At 38.7% G+C, this 17,761-nt stretch overlaps 1 protein-coding gene across 2 annotated transcripts in view; it reads right to left on the reverse strand.

The window, feature by feature from the left end:
* Positions 1 to 206: 206 nt before the first annotated feature.
* Positions 207 to 17,761, reverse strand: part of PPA1 (inorganic pyrophosphatase 1) — a 30,420-nt gene continuing 12,865 nt past the window's right edge. The window contains exons 3-11 of one of the 2 annotated variants that reach the window (XM_055274572.2): positions 16,454 to 16,507; positions 15,505 to 15,624; positions 11,883 to 11,969; positions 10,853 to 10,979; positions 6,954 to 7,081; positions 6,601 to 6,686; positions 3,653 to 3,722; positions 2,253 to 2,295; positions 207 to 560 (exon numbers count right to left, since the gene is read on the reverse strand). In XM_055274572.2, the coding sequence (XP_055130547.1) occupies positions 529 to 560; positions 2,253 to 2,295; positions 3,653 to 3,722; positions 6,601 to 6,686; positions 6,954 to 7,081; positions 10,853 to 10,979; positions 11,883 to 11,969; positions 15,505 to 15,624; positions 16,454 to 16,507 (747 nt within the window). In that variant the 3' untranslated portion in view covers positions 207 to 528. The remainder of the gene's footprint in view (positions 561 to 2,252; positions 2,296 to 3,652; positions 3,723 to 6,600; positions 6,687 to 6,953; positions 7,082 to 10,852; positions 10,980 to 11,882; positions 11,970 to 15,504; positions 15,625 to 16,453; positions 16,508 to 17,761) is intronic. The other variant, XM_063637215.1, reaches the window with a different exon arrangement.

Raw genomic sequence — 17,761 nt, forward strand, 5'->3', positions numbered from 1 at the left:
TAAATTTAAAAGCTTTTGCTTTAGAATGGTATGCTAGGACTTATATACTACAGCATAGTATCAAGAGTACTATAAATACAAGCGATTTCTTTGTCTAATAATTATAAATTTGAATTATAAGACTATCAACAGAAAACAAACACCAAAAAATACCCATACCTACTTAATGTTGGCTTCAGATTAAAATAAAAATATCCTAAGCCAAGTTTCAGCAAAATAATTTTATTTCCTAACATATGGTAACATATACATCCAATATGTGCTCCCCTTGCACATCTATTCACAAGTGGCTTCCAAATGACAACTGCTTTGATATTTAAGCATGTGCTAAAAGTTATTTTAGTTGAGATATGAAAAATGCTTTAGATAGATAAGATTCTGAGTATATTGGATTAGTCACAGCAGAATTTACTTTAGTTAGATGAGTTCTACAAATTTAAAGCTTTGAAAAGCCACTACACTTTTACATCTAATACATCCAGATGAACATGATGCAGCAATATCAGCTTGTATTCCAGAGAAATCTCATTAGTTTTTCTGGTGATGGAACCACTTATCCACTGTATTCAGAGAAAAGAAAAACAAATTAGAATTCCTGTTAAGAATCAAAAGTACACCTAACATATAACAAAGACTAATATACTTGCTTTAATGAATCCTACTAAGAATTACCTGAAAATTAACAGACATACATACAAAATTTCTCTACAGCAAATGCAGATGTTTTCTTTTGGGCCTCCTTACACTTCATGCTAATTGTATAGTGTGTTTTTCAAACTTTTTTTTTTTTTTTTTTTGAGACAGGGTCTCACTCTCTTGCCCAGATTGCAGTGCAGTGGCAGCAATCATGGCTCATGCAACCTCCATCTTCCAGGTTCAAGCAATTCTCGTGCCTCAGTCTCCCCAGCAGCTGGCATTATAGACGTGTGCCACCACATCTGGCAAATTTTTGTATTTTTTTTTGTAGAGACGTGGTTTCTCCATGTTGGCCAGGCTGGTCTCAAACTCCTGGGCTCAAGTGATCCGCCCGCCTCGGCCTCCCAAAGTGCTGGGATTACAGGTGTGAGCTATCACACCCAGCCTTCAAACTTGTTTTTTTAAGTGGCAGAATCATTTTCTTACCAGAAAAATCTTACAGCGAATTCTGACATCTAAGGAGGAGAGAACTGTTTTCTGGGTGAAGCAGCCTGTGGCCAGGTGGGAAAGTGGAGATCAGCCCACTCAGGGTCCCCTCCAGTGTCCAGCAGGCACCTCCATGGAACTCAGAGAGGCACAGTGGCTCATGGTTTAGAAACCACTGTGATACAGTGTGGCACTAAAGGTGGTATGTAGCAGCTCATCTTCCTTCTCACGTACACTACAGAATTCTAAAAACGTTTCTCTTCTCACCCTTCTTCCCTCTCTTCCTATGTATGTTAAAAATATGTACGTGGCTGGGTGCAGTGGCTCACGCCTGTAATCCTAGCACTTTGGGAGGACAAGGTAGGTGGATCGCCAGCCTGGGTGACATGGCGAAACCCTGCCTGATTAGTGTTCAAGACCAGCCTGTTTCAAGACCTGGTTTGAGACCAGCTTGGGCAACATGGTGAAACCCTATCTCTACAAAATATAAAAAAATTAGACAGGTATGTTGGCACATGTCTGCAGTCCCAGCTATTTGGGAGGCTGAGATGGGAGAACCACTTTAACTTGGGGGGGGGGTTGCGGCTACAGTGAGCTGTGATCGCGGACTTGCACTGCAGCCTGGGTGACAGAGTGACAGCCTGGGTGACTCTGTGTCAAAAAACAAAAAACAAGCCAGGTACAGAAAGACAAATACCACATGATCTCATTTATATATGCAATATAAAAAAGGTGAATTCATAGAGGTAGAGAGTAGAATGGTGGTTGCCAGGAGCTGAAGGATGGGGAAAGGGCAGGCGATGGTCAAAGGGTACCAAGTTTTAGTTAGACAGAAGGAATAAGCTTTAGTGATCTATTGCACAGGATGGTGACTGTAGTGTCTATTTCAAAATTGCTAAGAGTAGATTTCAAATGTTTTTACCACACACCAAATAATGATTAAGTATGTGAGGTAATGATTTCTTAATTAGCTGGATTTAATCATTCCACATTGTAAACATATATCAAAACATCACACTGCACCCCTAAATATATATAATTATCATTTGTCAACTAAAAATAAAAGTAACATAATTTTTCCATAAATCTGTGTAATTTTTAATGAAATTTTACTGGAATAGAAATCTTACCGTCTGTTGGTACTGTGCAGGCAGATTCACAGTGTGGTGGTAACTAAAATATAAAATATTAAAATCTATTAGTCTAATCTCATTTTTTAAAAAGCTAAAAAGGTATACTGACAAAAATTTAAGAGAATCTGAGGACTATCCCAAATTTTAGGATCTAAACATAATTTATAATATATAGGAACAACAGAAGGTTTGCTCTACTGCTGAGATGATAACAAATTCAAGCCTCTTGGACAGTGCAGTGGCTCATGCCCATAATCCCAGCACTTTGGGAGGCCGAAGTGGGTGGATCACAAGGTCAGGAGTTCAAGACCAGCCTGGCCAAGATGGTGAAACCTTGTCTCTACTAAAAATAAAATTAGCTGGGCGTGGTGGCGGGCGCCTGTAATCTCAGCTGCTCGGGAGGCTGAGGCAGAGAACCACTTGAACCTGGGAGGCGGAGGTTGCAGTAAGCCGAGATTGCGGCACTGCACTCTAGTCTGGGCGACAGAGCGAGACCCGTCTCAAAAAAAAAAAAAAAAAAAAAAATTCAAGCCTCTTGACTTTTTATGACATGCAGAATAAGAAGAATGTTTTTTGAAACAATAAAAACTGATTTATGCATATATAACAATTTTATATATACACACGTATTTATAAAATATGGGCAAAGTGTTCTCACTGAAAAATTATAATAGTTAACCACTGGCTTTTCCCTTACAATTTTTCTTATTTATCTCAACTTTGTCGGGATTCATACATAAATAAAGATAAATCTAAATGTACTGGTTTCATCATTAAATTGTCCTTTTTTCCTTGTTCTACCCCATTTACAAGGCCGTAAAAAAGCCTCATTTTCTTTTGTTTTCCTTATTTAATATGATAAATGAAAATAATTAAAGATGATCTCGTTCAATCTTTTGGTTAATCCAAACCAAATAATTAAAAATAGTACAAAAGCAAAATTATTGCTTTGATGGGTGCTTTTACTACCTCACACGAAAGCCTTTCTTAGATCATAAATCATTCCTGCAATGGTACCTAAAACTTGATACCTTCCTCAGTCCTTGCTAGAACCAAGTCAAGTAAATTCCCATTGGTTCTTTTGTGGAAATGGCTTATGATGGGTCATGGGCACACAGGTTACTTGGTACATTCTGGAACCATTTTGATTTTTACAAATCTTACTACCATGCTATCTGTCCAACTTATGATTTATTAGAATCACTCCCTCAGCTTCTCCCTCAGTCAAATGGCCACCTGTATGTGTTCATGGTTTCTAATTTCAAGACTCCACACAGTAACATGCATACAAAAGGCACTCAAGTATTTGTCGAAACAAGTACTTCCTCTCCCCATTTAGCATCATAGTTTTTAGCAACCAGGTTTTTTTTTTTTTTTTTAAGGAAACTTTTACATACAGCATCCACGATGGCTCTGGCAGCATCAGGATCACACTTGAAGGGGCTCTCAGACACAGTTGTATTCATGCTATTAAATAAAACAAAAGTAGCCATAAGACAAAATAACAAAAATTATCTCTTAAGAGTTAAAAAAAAAAAATGAGTCGAAAGTAGTTGACCAGGTGATATTCAAGTTTAGTTTAGAAGAAAGCTTTTTCACCTACATTTAACATTCTAATTATGTATTTTGGCAAGGCATAGCTATTCTTGTGATCAATTTTATTCAAATATCTTAACAAGTTCGGATTTAAGAAACTGAGATTGGGCCGGGTGTGGTGGCTCACGCCTGTAATTCCAGCACTTTGGGAGGCCGAGGCAGGCGGATCATAAGGTCAAGAGATCGAGACCATCCTGGCCAACACGGTGAAACCCCATCTCTACTAAAAATACAAAAATTAGCCGGGTGTGGTGGCGCGTGCCTGTAGTCCCAGCTACTCGGGAGGCTGAGGCAGGAGAATCGCTTGAATCTGGAAGGCGGAGGTTGCAGTCAGCTGAGATCGCACCACTGCACTCCAGCCTGGTGACAGAGCAAGACTTTGCCTCAATAAGGAGGAGAGGAGAGGAGGGGAGGGGAGGGAAGGAGAGGAGGAAAGAAACTGAGATTGAATGCTCTGTAATTCTCACTGAAATAGCTGAGAAATATTAATTAAAATGAGAAACATATCTTTCTTAATTGGAAAAAAAAATGAGACAAAAAAAAAAAAACCAGTTCCTGTAGTGTTGGTGAGACATCTGAAACAGACACTTCTGGCAGGAGTCCTGGTTCAATCTTTCTGAAAAATAATTCTGTAAAATGTATCCAAAACCTTTTAAAAAGCTCATAGGTCTTGATAGAGAAATTCCACCTCTAAGAACCCAATCCAAGACTGAAATGGTAATTTACAAAGGTGTTTACCATATACTATTTCACTATTAATATATTTCACTATTAATGTAATATTAATAGTGAAAAATTGGAAGTAACCAAAATGTCCAATAATAAGAAATGATTAAAAATAGTTTATCCTTCTTTGCAGGGGATTTAAAAATAAAAAATAAAAAGGTTTATCCATTAAACATTATACAGAGATGGAACATTATAATATTAAAATATGATATTTCTAGACTGGGCATGGTGGCTCGCATCTGTAGTCTAAGCACTTTTGGAGGCTGAGGTGTGAGAGGATCACTTGAAGCCAGGTCAAGATCAGCCTGGACAACACAGCAAGACACTTTCTCTACAACAAATTTAAAAATCATCTGGGAGTGATGTGTGCCTATAGTACCCAGCTACTTGGCAGGCTGAGACAGAAGGATCACTTCTTTGAGGTTACAGTGAGCTATTATAGTAACACCGCACTTCAGCCTGGGCGACAGACCCCGTCTCTAAAAAAAAAATCATATTTTTAATGACATGAGGAAACACTTATTATATAGTGTTAAATTTTAAAAATCATAAGAAAAGTCGTGTATATAATACAATCCTAATTTGTTTTTTGGTTTTTTTTAGCCCACTTTAGTCTAAAATATGGATCATGTTTTAAAAATACATTTTCTTTTTGTTTATCCGTAGTTCAAGTTTTCCTATATATGTCATTATAGTATTAATATGTGCCCAGTTAGAAATATTCCATCAAAGTCGGGCATGGTGGCTCACGCCTATAATCCCACCACTTTGGGAGGCCGAGGTGGGCGGATCACGAGTCAGGCGTTCGAGACCAGCCTGGTTAACACGGCAAAACCCCATCTCTACTAAAAATACAAAAATTAGCCAGGCATGGTGGCATGCGCCTGTAATCCCAGCTACTCAGGAGGCTGAGGCAGGAGAATCGCTTGAATCTGGGAGGCGGAGGTTGCAGTGAGCTGAGATCGTGCCATTGCACTCCAGCCTGGGCAACAAGAGCAAGACTCTGTCTCAAAAAACAACAACAAAGAAATACACCATCAAAATGAAAAATGAATCATTTTTGCTTACCTGTTATTTAACATACATTAAGACCATTTTCATAGAAATCACAAGATACCAAAAAATAGAGAAGTTAATTTAAAAGCCAAATCTTTTTCCTTTTCTTTTCTTTTGAGACAGGGTCTTGCTCAGTTGCCCCAGCTGGAGTGCAGTGGGGCAATCACAGCTCACTGCAGCCTTCATCTTCAAGGCTCAAGTGATCTTCCCACCTCAGCCTTGCTACAGGCAAGAACCACCATGCCTGGCTAATTTTTTTTAATTTTTAGTAGAGATGAGGTCTCGCTATGTTGCCCCCACCAGTCTCCAATTCCCGAGTTCAAGTGATCCTCCTGCCTCAGCCTCCTAAAGTGCTGGAATTACAGGAATGAGCCATAGCACCCAGCCAAATGCCAACTCTTAGGATTGTATATTTTTACACAAATATATATAACTGTTCTCCATTTTTCTTCTGTTTGTTGGAAGGACAATGTTTTCATTTTATCAGACATTATCCTGACACAGAATAGAAGATTTCTGGGAGAATTATTTTTGTACATCGGCCGTTTCTCGTACTCTTTTTTTTTTTTTTGAGACCGAGTCTCGCTCTGTTGCCCAGGCTGGAGTACAGTGGTACAATCACGGCTTACTGCAGCTTCAGCCTCCCCAGGCTCAGGTGATCCTCCCAACTCAGCCTCCCAGGTAGCTAGGACTACAGGCATGTACCACCATGCCCAGCTAATTTTGTACTTTTTGTAGAGACAGGGTTTTTCCATGTTGTCCAGGCTGGTCTTCAATTCCTGGGCTCAGGCAATCCATCCACCTTGGCTTTCCAAAGTGCTGGAATGACAGGTGTGAGCCACCACACCCAGCCTTGTATCTCTTTTCTAAGTGAAAGTAACAATACAGTGTCTTATAATTATTAAAACCCTTTCTGCAAGCTGGTCTGCTTTGTGTGTTAAACATGCAAAGTGTTTACACTTACCAACTGATTCCTTTTCCATTCGTTTTCTTAGTCACTAATGCTTTCCAATGGTCATGAGTGCTTTTAATAATATCAATAGCAAAGTCCTATAATTTGAAGAGATTTGCATTACAATGATAAAAAGGTATTCTTTTCCTATAATCAACATTTCCCCAAAGCCTGATACTTTGTCTCTTCTGAATCATTTCCTTACTCTAAAAATGGAAGAGAATATTAAAGTGAATAAATAAACACCAAGACTGTGTTATGTTTCCAGACTTCTGTTTTGTGAATCTTTAGATGGTAACAATATGGTTAAATTATAAGTCGCAATACAAATGAGCCTAAAGCTACAGTTCTGAATGACATATTACCTTATCTTTAAATTCTGCATTAAACGCAAACTCATTTTCTGGTTTTCCATCAGGAACCTTATACCTTCTAAACCAGTCCACAGTAGCTTCTAAGTAGCCAGGTTTCAGCCGTTTGACATCATTGATATCTAAGAAGAGAAGAAGCATAAGATGACAGTGAGAATGATTTTTTTAAAAAGAAGGAAGAGAATACGCAGATTTCAAGATGCACAAATAATTATACATTTAACAAAAATTCCAAGTACTTATTTTGAAAGAGCTGTGGAATGACTTATCATGGAAGTTCAAGATAACGTTGGAGCAAAGCCCCTTGTTGAGAAGAGAAGCCATACACGTATACATTGAAAGAAAATCATCTAGTGTCTCCGAATAGCTCTGACATTAAGTACAGAGAACAATCAGTACAATAGTAGTCTCTGTTAGGTAAGGGCAAACAGCTGGTGGCTACATAATGAAACAACCAGTTTGGCAAATGTAGATAATTCCTATGAGAAGTGTACAAGATACTGAAAAAGACAGAGGTTATCTTTTTTTTTTTGGAGACAAGGTCTCGCTCTGTCACCCAGGCTGGAATGCAGTGGCCCAAACAAGGCTCACTGCAGCCTTGACCTCCAGAGTTCAGGCGATCCTCTCACCTCAGCCTCCTGAGTAGCTGGGACTATAAGCATGCACACACCCAGCTAATTTTTAAATTTTTTGTAGAGATGGGGTCTCGTCATGTTGCCCAGGCTGGTCTCAATCTCCTGGGCTCAAGCAATCCTCCTGCCTTGGATTCCCAAAGCACTGGGATTACAGGTTTGAGGTACTATCCCTGGTCCAGAGGCAGAGGCTATATGTCAGAGGATCACAACACTATTACATACTAAAAGATAAGAAAAATAGATTAGATTGATATCCATTGATGGGTTACATATTAAATGTGACTAGACTTTGCTGGATAGTACAGGCACTGTACATAACAATACTTTAGTTCTGGCTGATAGAAAAGTGCACTGCTTAAAAAATTTTAAGTTTCTGTATAGCCATCAACAATGGCTAGCCTCAATGTCATCAAACTGCACTTCAAATAACAAACTCCTGCTCAATGCAAGCAGAGATACACATCCTAAAAAGTCAGTTAGCAAAAGTATTATGAGGAAGAGAAATACATTCAACAACAACAAAAGCTTATTTATATTTGTATAAGATAACATTGCTTCAATCCAATTTATTTATTTTTTTGAGACAGAGTCTCGCTCTGTCTCCCAGGCTAGAGTGCAGTGGCGCAATCTCGGCTCACTGCAAGCTCCGCCTCCCGGGTTCATGCCATTCTCCTGCCTCAGCCTCCTGAGTAACTGGGACTACAGGTGCCCACCAACATGCCTGGCTAATTTTTTTGTATTTTTAGTAGAGATGGGGTTTCGTGTTAGCCAGGATGGTCTCGATCTCCTGACCTCGTGATCCGCCTGCCTCGGCCTCCCAAAGTGCTGGGATTACAGGCGTGAGCCACTGTGCCCGGCCGCTTCAATCCAATTTATAATCTGCATAAAGAATAGCATGCATTCTATTATCATAATATCACTAGAAGTATGGAAACTTTACAGAATGCACTGGGAAATGTTTAAGCACTAGTAAATTTCAAAGAACTTATAATTTACATGAAATGTGTCACCTGATATAGAAATTGGAAATCCAGAAATCCAACATGCAAATGTTGATGTTTTCCAATACCAGAAACTAATTCTCCAATTATTCAGACACCAACTGGGTGCTCAGTAATTCACTGTGATTCTGATACTATCTACCTGGAGTTAGCATCAGATCTCAAAGGTTAGGGGCTCAGTCTCACAAGACTGAACCACTTCAGATGCCTCCTGTACTTTTGACTGACCAGCTATAGATTAGGGGTTTCTACAGTCCTTTCCCCAGGTTCCCTAATTTGCTAAAATGGTTCACAGAACTCAGGAAAACACTGAAGTTTAACATTTCATTATATGCATACAATTCAGGGACAGCAAATGGAAGAGATGCACAGGCGCAAGCTATAGGATGGACAATAGACACTGCCTTAGGTTGACATTAGGGAAAGCTGCGTCCTACTTGCACCATGGGACTAGCCACCCCGAGAAAGTTTTCAGGGTTCTAATAACCTGAACTGCAGGAAAATAATGCCTTAGTAAATGAGTGCTGACAGAGTGATGGGCTTGGCTTCACTAATCATGGCCACAGCACGCCAAGTTCTCTTGTATAAGAAGTACGTTGGAAATGCACACACAGACCAACAGAACAGAGCTGTACCACCAAGTAGTAAACAGATGGTGTGAATGCACGCTCATCTTTCAAAATTGAAACGAAACATTAAAGGATCAGCATTCTTCCAGTCCTTCTTCAATGGATTAACACAGATGCAAATACACATCACATCATTTTGAGGGAACATGCTCTCAAGGTGACTCTTATCACTGCTGACATTGACCTCCATCACCTGGCTGAGGCAGTGTTTGTCAAGTTTCTGTGCTCTAAAGTCATCCTCTCCTCTCCCTTACCCACACTGTACTCTTTGGATGGAAGTCACCAGGCACAACTCACAATTAAGGACCTCCTTGAGAATGGAGTATCTACGTAAATTATTTGGAATTCTTCTGCTTTGAGATTTGTCTATTCTTCCTCATTTGTCTATTTATTCAATCATTTATTTGTCAGTATAGACTCATGGATATTTATTTTATGTTCCAGGTTATATTACAATACTACTTTATTTTCTTGCTCAAATTGTTCTAGCTTTGGCAACTCCTATGTATGTACCCAAGAATAAAAACATAAGTCCACACAAAAACTTGTACAGGAGTGTTCGTGGCAGCATTACACAGCCAAAACAACCCAAATGTCCATCAACTGATGAATGCATAAACAAAATGTAGTATATCCACACAATGGAATAATATTCAACCATAAAAAGGAGTACTGACAGATGCCACAATATGCAATATGGATAAACCTAGAAAACATTATACTAAGTGAAAGAAACCAGAAACAACAACAACAAAAATCCACATATTGTACCAGTCCATGTATATGAGATACCTAGAATAGGTAGAATAGGCAAAGCTATAAAGACAAAAAGCAGATTAGTGGTTGCCAGGGCCTGGAGAGGAGGAAGGAACAGGGAATGACTTGAACTAGTGGCGATGGCTGCACAACCTTGTGAATGAATGAAATGCCACTGAATTGTAGACTTTAATTAAAATGGTGAATTTTATGTTATGTAAATTTTACCAGCAAAAAAAAAAAAAAAGGGAATGAAGTGCTGATACATGCTACAATATGGATGAACCCTGAAAACACTTACTTCACTAAGTGAAATAAAGCAGATACAGAGGCCACCTATATGATGCCATTTACATGAAATGACAGCATAGGTAAATCCATAGGCACAAAGTAGATCCGCAGTCATCGGGGACTGAGGGAAGGGGGACAGGGAGTGATTGCCCATGGATACAGGATTTCCTTTTGGGCTGATGAAATGTTCTGCAATTAGGGAGTGGTGATGGTTGTACAACTTAGTGAATATACTAAAAACCACTGAATTGTACATTTTACAATGCTGACTCTTTGATATGTGAATATCTCAATTAAACGTTTTAAAATAAATAAACATACCAACTGAGTGCTGGTATGTGGGGAAGGAAAGGACCAAAAAAACAGTAAGAACCTACCAGATTTTTTCTTTCCTGGAATGAAGGAGAAAGTTTACTTAGTTAATTACAAGTGCAGTCATAGCAATAATGCTTGTCCAGTGCTTTGTTCCTCCATCCTTTAACAGTTTGAAGGCAAGGGCTTACAATTCTGTCATTATAGGTTAAGTATGGTGGTGCTTACGAATTAATTAGAAAGGCTACAGACTTTTCAAATTTTCTTACCATTATAATTGGCTGCATCAGGATCATCCACATTAATGGCAATGACTTTCCAGTCGGTTTCCCCTTCGTCAATCATAGCCAATATGCCTAGAACTTTCACACCAATTATTTCACCTCTTGCACATACCTGAGAGTCAACAGCCAAAGTCAGGACAACATTACAGAATGAAACGCTAGAAGACAGTTTTACTTGGCTAACAGGAAACAAGAAAGAGGCCAAGTTCTTGAGAATTTACCTGAAGATTGTTCCTTTAAGCAAATTTTAAAAACCTAAACGAGTAAATGTTTCATCAGTCCTATTAAAGTTGAAAACAGGACTTATAGGTCCTATTTTCTTCTAGGTCATAGGGAAACCAGTACATAGCTCAGGGTAATCAATGTTTTTTGCACTGTCATTGATTATACTGAAGACCATAGTCTCAAATACATATCTTAATATGCTTTATCTTTTATTTTATAAAAGTCATGAGTTAAGCAAGTCATACAATGACTTAAAAACTTTATGACTTAAAAAACAAAATGATAACTTTGTTTTTAGTTGTTTACTATTTCTCTGAGCCTGAGAGAGACATGAAGAAATAACTATAATCAGAATCTTAGAACAACCCTACTTGATGGAGGAGTTACTACCATGAATCTCCAACTCATGAGGTTATTTGGTTCGGGTCAATTTACTGATCATTCTAAATTGCTAGGCAAGATTTGTCATGTATTGAGAGGGAATTTCCCTCCTGGTACCTTTCACCTATTGACTAATTATCCATCTTCTAAAGCAATGCAGAACATGTCCAATTCTTCTAGATATATGTTCAGTCATACATATATAGACACATTTTTTTCCAGACTAGGTTTAAATGTAAAAATTATAATATACAAATGCTTAAAATGCAAAAGAAGCCTTTAATACCAAAGAGACATCATTATTTCACTAATATTCATGCATTTTATTCCCAGTATTTTTTAAAGTATGAAATTTGGTATACTTCATTAATATCTCAACACTAAAGAAAAAAATGTCACATTTCATTACCTTGCTTCCAATTTCACACACATCAATTGGGTCATTGTCACCACAACAGCCAGTATGTTTATCATTGTGCCCTGGGTCTTCCCAAGTCTAAAAAAAATAAGACAGTGTATAGCATTCCTATACATACTGACAAAATGGATCATGTTGAGAATAACAGATAACATCCTATGACTCTTCAGCTATTTTTTTCTCACTGTTTTAGTTCTTTGTTCGCATTTAAGAATCTTAACTACACACAAGAGTTTCAATTAAATGCTGTAGCTCCTACTACACATCTAATGCTAAACTAAATTCAAGCTTTAAAACAGATAATGATCCTATTTAAAACAAGCAAAAGCCAACTACTCAATAACTGAGACAACAGGGAAACACAAATATAGACCCAAACATTTACTTTAAAGATGTGTGGTTTTAGGTCAGGTATTATGGCTCATGCCTGTAATCCCAGCACTTTGGGAGGCTGAGGCGAGTGGATCACCTGAGGTCAGGAGTTCGAGACCAGCCTAGCCAACATGGTGAAACCCCATATCTACTAAAAATACAAAAATTAGCCAGGTGTGGTGGTGCATGCCTGTAATCCCAGCTACTTGGGAGGCTGAGGCAGGAGAATCGCTTGAACCCAGGAAGCAGAGGTTGCAGTGAGCCTAGATCATGCCACTGCACTCCAGCCTGGGCAACAGAGCAAGGCTCCATCTCAAAAAAACAAAACAAAACAAACAAACAAAAAAAGAAAACAAAACAAACAAAAATGTGTGGTTTTTTTCTTTTCTTTTTTTTTTTTTTTTGTAGAGACAGGGTCTCACTATCTTGCCCAGGCTGGTCTCAAACCCCTGGGCTCAAGTGATCCTCCCACCTTGGCCTCCCAAAGTATGGGATTATAGGCATAAGCCACTGTACCTGGTCTTAGATCTTCTTTATAATAAATTCCCAAAACAGAAGTAGATAGGCAATAATAGTAAAATGGTAAGGTTATGTTCTTTTTCTTTTTTCTTTTGAGACAGAGTCTTGCTCTGTTGCCCAGACTGGATGGAGTGCAGTGGCGCAATCTTGGCTCACTGCAACCTCTGCCTCCCATGTTCAAGCAATTCTCCTGTCTCAGCCTCCTGAGTTGCTGGGATTACAGGTGTACGCCACCACGCCTAGCTAATTTTTGTATTTTTAGTAGACATGGGGTTTCACCATGTTGGCCAGACTGGTCTCGAACTCCTGACCTCAGGTGATCCTCCCACCTTGGCCTCCCAAAGTGCTGGGATTACAGGCATGAGCCACCACACCCAGCCAAAAGGTTATGTTCTGTTGTTAAAAATATCATCACTGACCAGGAGCTTGGACTGAAAAGTTTAATCAGGATTTTCTGGAGCTTTACATGACTGGTTTTCTTTCTTTCCTAAATTGTAAGCCAGAGTCCTCGCAGAACATCTCACAAAAGAACTGATAGCCTGTGCTAGCCAGGATGTTAGGTTTAAAATGTAGCTGCTGCATTGGTTCTTTTTTCCTCCAACTAGAACACATTACTGGATTTGTTTGTCTACTCAGCTGGAGTAAAGGCAAAAAGATAAACGAGAAGGGGGATAAAGGAAGACCACATCTAACAAATCCAACATTAAGAAAGCAAAATCCAACCCACAGAAGAGTAAGTATTTCAGCAATGTTCTCCTACAAGGATAATATATCAAGGCTAAATACTATTAATAAATCAATTGAGGCCGGGCGTGGTGGCTCATGCCTATAATCCCAGCACTTTGCGAGGCCGAGGCGGGCAGATCACAAGGTCAGGAGTTTGAGACCAGCCTAGCCAATATAGTGAAAACTTGTCTCTAATAAAAATACAAAAAATTAGCTGGGCGTGGTGGTGGGCACCTGTAATCCCAGCTACTCAGGAGGCTGAGGCAAGAGAATAGCTCAAACCTGAGAGGCAGAGGTTGCAGCGAGCCAAGATTGCGCCACCGCACTCCAGCCTGGGAGACAGTGCAAGACTCCGTCTCAAAAAAAAAAAAAAAAAAAATTCAATTAAAGTATAAGGTGAAACACTGTAATTGAGACAAACAAATGACTTTGTGTTTACCTAACAAGCTAGATGGGTCAGACCTACGTTCTACTATCTTATGGGTTGTTTCATAGTAGGTTCCATTTAACAGACTGCATTGTTAATAAAAACAAACCATTTATCAACAGCAAAAAAATTAAACTGTATATTTAGTGTCTCAGCATTAAATTTGAAGTGCCACAGCACTGGCCTAGCCAAAACAGAATTAAATAGATGTCATTTACTCATTATAGACAAGATCCTAGTGATTCTTCACTCAAATATTAACTAAGAACCTGCTACATACTGACATTGTGCTGGGAATAAATTGGTAAACAACCCTTCTCAAAAGGTTGACTATTAGGCCAGACGCAGTGGCTCATGCCTGTAATCCCAGCACTTTGGGAGGCCGAGGAGGGCGGATCACGAGGGCAGGAGATCGAGACCATCCTGGCTAACATGATGAAAACCCATCTCCGCTAAACTGTAAAAAATTAGCCAGGTGTGGTGGTGGACACCTGTAGTCCCAGCTACTCAGGAGGCTGAGGCAGGAGAATGGCATGAACCTGGGAGGCGGAGCTTTTGCAGTGAGCCGAGATCGTGTCACTGCACTCCAGCCTGGGTAACAGAGCAAGACTCCATCTCAAAAAAATTTTTTTTAATTAAAAAAAAAAAGGCCGGGCGCGGTGGCTCACGCTTGTAATCCCAGCACTTTGGGAGGCCGAGGCGGGCGGATCACAAGGTCAGGAGATCGAGACCACGGTGAAACCCCGTCTCTACTAAAAATACAAAAAAAAAAAATTAGCCGGGCGTGGTGGCGGGCGCCTGTAGTCCCAGCTACTCGGAGAGGCTGAGACAGGAGAATGGCGTGAACCCGGGAGGCGGAGCTTGCAGTGAGCCGAGACTGCGCCACTGCACTCCAGCCTGGGTGACAGAGCGAGACTCCGTCTCCAAAAAAAAAAAAAAAAAAAAAAAAAAGTTGACTAAAGAAAACATGATCTTCTCATTACTTTACCACAAAGAGCTTGACCTGAAGAAGAGGGAATCAAATCTCTAAACATAAAGTCAGCAGCTATGAGAGCTTGTTGTGTGCAGGTGTTAAGTGCTTTATTTTTTGAAATAACCATACCACCTACATACTGTGAATAGCTCAGGGAGGCGATATTAACATCTCAAGGAGAAAGAAAGGGAGGCAAGTTAGGTAAGCTACGAAGTGGCCATCTTGGGATTTGAACTCTGGTCTGTCTGGTGCCAAAAATCAGTGCTTTTGACTACTACCATACACTCTTTCTTGACTGAATAGACTTGCAACTCAGTCTGTAGAGAATTTATATAGCTTATAACCAGTCCAAAAAAGAAGAAATACTTCAGAAAAGAATAAACGTTCAAATCTGAATTTAAACATTGTAAATATTTAGTTTGTCTTGAAAATAAGTTATTTAAGGAAGCATTCGAATGAGTTAATTATCCCTTATGTTTTCAAAATCTACCATAGAAAAAACTCTCCACAGGTATTCAAATCTTTTTTACTAATAGCAGTAAATTAATATTTAGTAAGCTAAAAAGTACATTGTCAGCAGTTGCATGAAGACATACCTGAGGGATGGCACCATAGTTCCAGATATATCCTTTATACGGGAACAAATTCGCAACATAGCGAAGTTTTCCTTTTTTCACGTCTTGTTTAATAGGGTTTAAAGGGTCCTTTGTAGCAATCTGAAATAAAAAAATTTCAAATCGTTGCATATTTGGATGTGAAATACTATTCAAATAAGGATCTGAGGAAATGAATTATGGTATCTATGTTCCCTAATTCCACTTTAATGATATATTTTATCCCTAACACTTTTATAATTGAACTAAGGTGTTTCCATAATCAGCCATTAAGTGAAAGGTTATGTGAGGTATAAAGGAACTATCAAGAAGGGAAAAAGAACATTTAATAATTCTAGAAAGCAAAGACTAAAATTAGCTGGAATAAATTCTAATGTTTGAGTAATAAAAATACCATAATTTTTATGAAAAGGGCAAAATAAATATCCAATTTTAGTTTTCCTTTACAGAATTTAAAATTATTCAAATACTCGGGTATTTATTACACACAAAAATGTGACTACTGTAAGAGTTTGTGATATAAAATATGTTATAAATATCCATAACAAAAAGGCAATGATGGTAGGTATCATCAGAAAGAAACTAACACCATGCAACTGAAATTCCAATGAGAGTATCTGTGGCTGGGGTGACTAAGGAGGGCTCAGTGATGGGCTTACAGAGAGTAAGAGGAGAAAAAGTAATTCTAGGCTTTGGGAACATCGGAAGCAAAGATGTTGGGAAGAAAAGTTTGGGGCATATTTGTAAACAGTTGAGTTTAGCTGGAGCCCAAAGGGAAGACTAGTAGGCAATGGGAGATACAACTAGAAAATAGACTGGGACCAGACAGAGAAAAACCTTGACGTTCAGATGGTTCAACCTTGATCAAGTCAGTGTGACTAGATCAAAACCAATATCCTAAGTCTGACTCAAATGTAAGGTGAAATATTACCTCCATTTTTGCATTAGACCAGCGTGGTACTTCAACTACCATGTGGAACACATCCTGAAAAAAACAAAGAGAAAGTGAGATGGTCACAGGAACCAATTTGTTCTCTGAGGGAGCATGCACTATTTCTTCCAAAGTCAAACTGTTCATTGTATCAGATCTTTGAAGTCAATTGGATTTTCAACAAAATGCATCAAAAAAAGAGAATGATGGATGAAGAAATAATGCAATTATAGGAAAATATTCATTATAGAATCAAGGTGGTCAGTATATGATTGCTTACTGTATAGTTCTTCTTAATTTTTATTTACTTTTAAATTTTTTATAGGCGCAAGGTCTTACTGTGTTTCCCAGGCTGGTCTCAAACTCCTGGCCTCAAGTGATCCTCCTGCCTCCACCTCCCAAAGTGCTAGGATTACAGGTGTGAGCCATCTCGCCCAGCCAACTTACTATATAAATCTTTTAACTTTTCTGTATGCTTTAAGTGTTTCAGAATAAAAACTGACAGTGGAAAGAATGTTCCTAGGAAGGAAACAGTTCTTAAATAAACTTAACAGAACCTGTTATCTCTGAAGAAGACCATCTTCAAAACACTCTCCAAAGGCAAGTGTTATTTCCTTCAGAGACACTGCAATTACTCAAAATGTTTTTGGAGCTTCCATTTCAGAGACAGTTTATAAGACAAACCCCAAGTGAGACTAATTACTTGATCATACTTTAGTTTATAAGATGAACCCCCACATCAGCCTAATTACTTGGTCATACTTTAGTTTTAACATCAAACAAAACTCATCAGCTTCATTATCCACATCATTCTCCCAATTCAGCTGTTTTTAGAAATAAAGCCCCCTTGAAAAGGACTTTGACCTTGAAGATAAGAGAATATGCTTTAAAATTATTTTAATCAATGATAGTTCTATTGTAATTGGCTTACAGCCTTAAACTGACTACTATAAAATGGATGATATATTCAGGGAGTAAATTCCCAGATGTGCAGTTTAAAAACACAATGAAAAAACAAACCATACTTTGCCAACCCATTTTGCACACTGGAGTTAAATATGCCATAGGTTCTTTAATTAAACTTGAGCTTTAATTATTCAGAATACTAATTTTTTTCTAGGAATAGAACTTTAACTGCAGTTTTTCAGTTTTTAGCCTCTACAAAGGGCAAAGATGAAGCTAAATCTGCAATTACTGTTTTCTGTCACCCAGGCTGGAGTGCAGTGGCACAATCTTGGCTCACTGTAAACTCCGCCTCCTGAGTTCAAGTGATTCTACTGTCTCAGCCTCCTGAGTAGCTGGGATTAT

This window comes from Symphalangus syndactylus, chromosome 4, assembly GCF_028878055.3.
Source record: "Symphalangus syndactylus isolate Jambi chromosome 4, NHGRI_mSymSyn1-v2.1_pri, whole genome shotgun sequence".
Lineage (NCBI taxonomy): Eukaryota > Metazoa > Chordata > Mammalia > Primates > Hylobatidae > Symphalangus > Symphalangus syndactylus.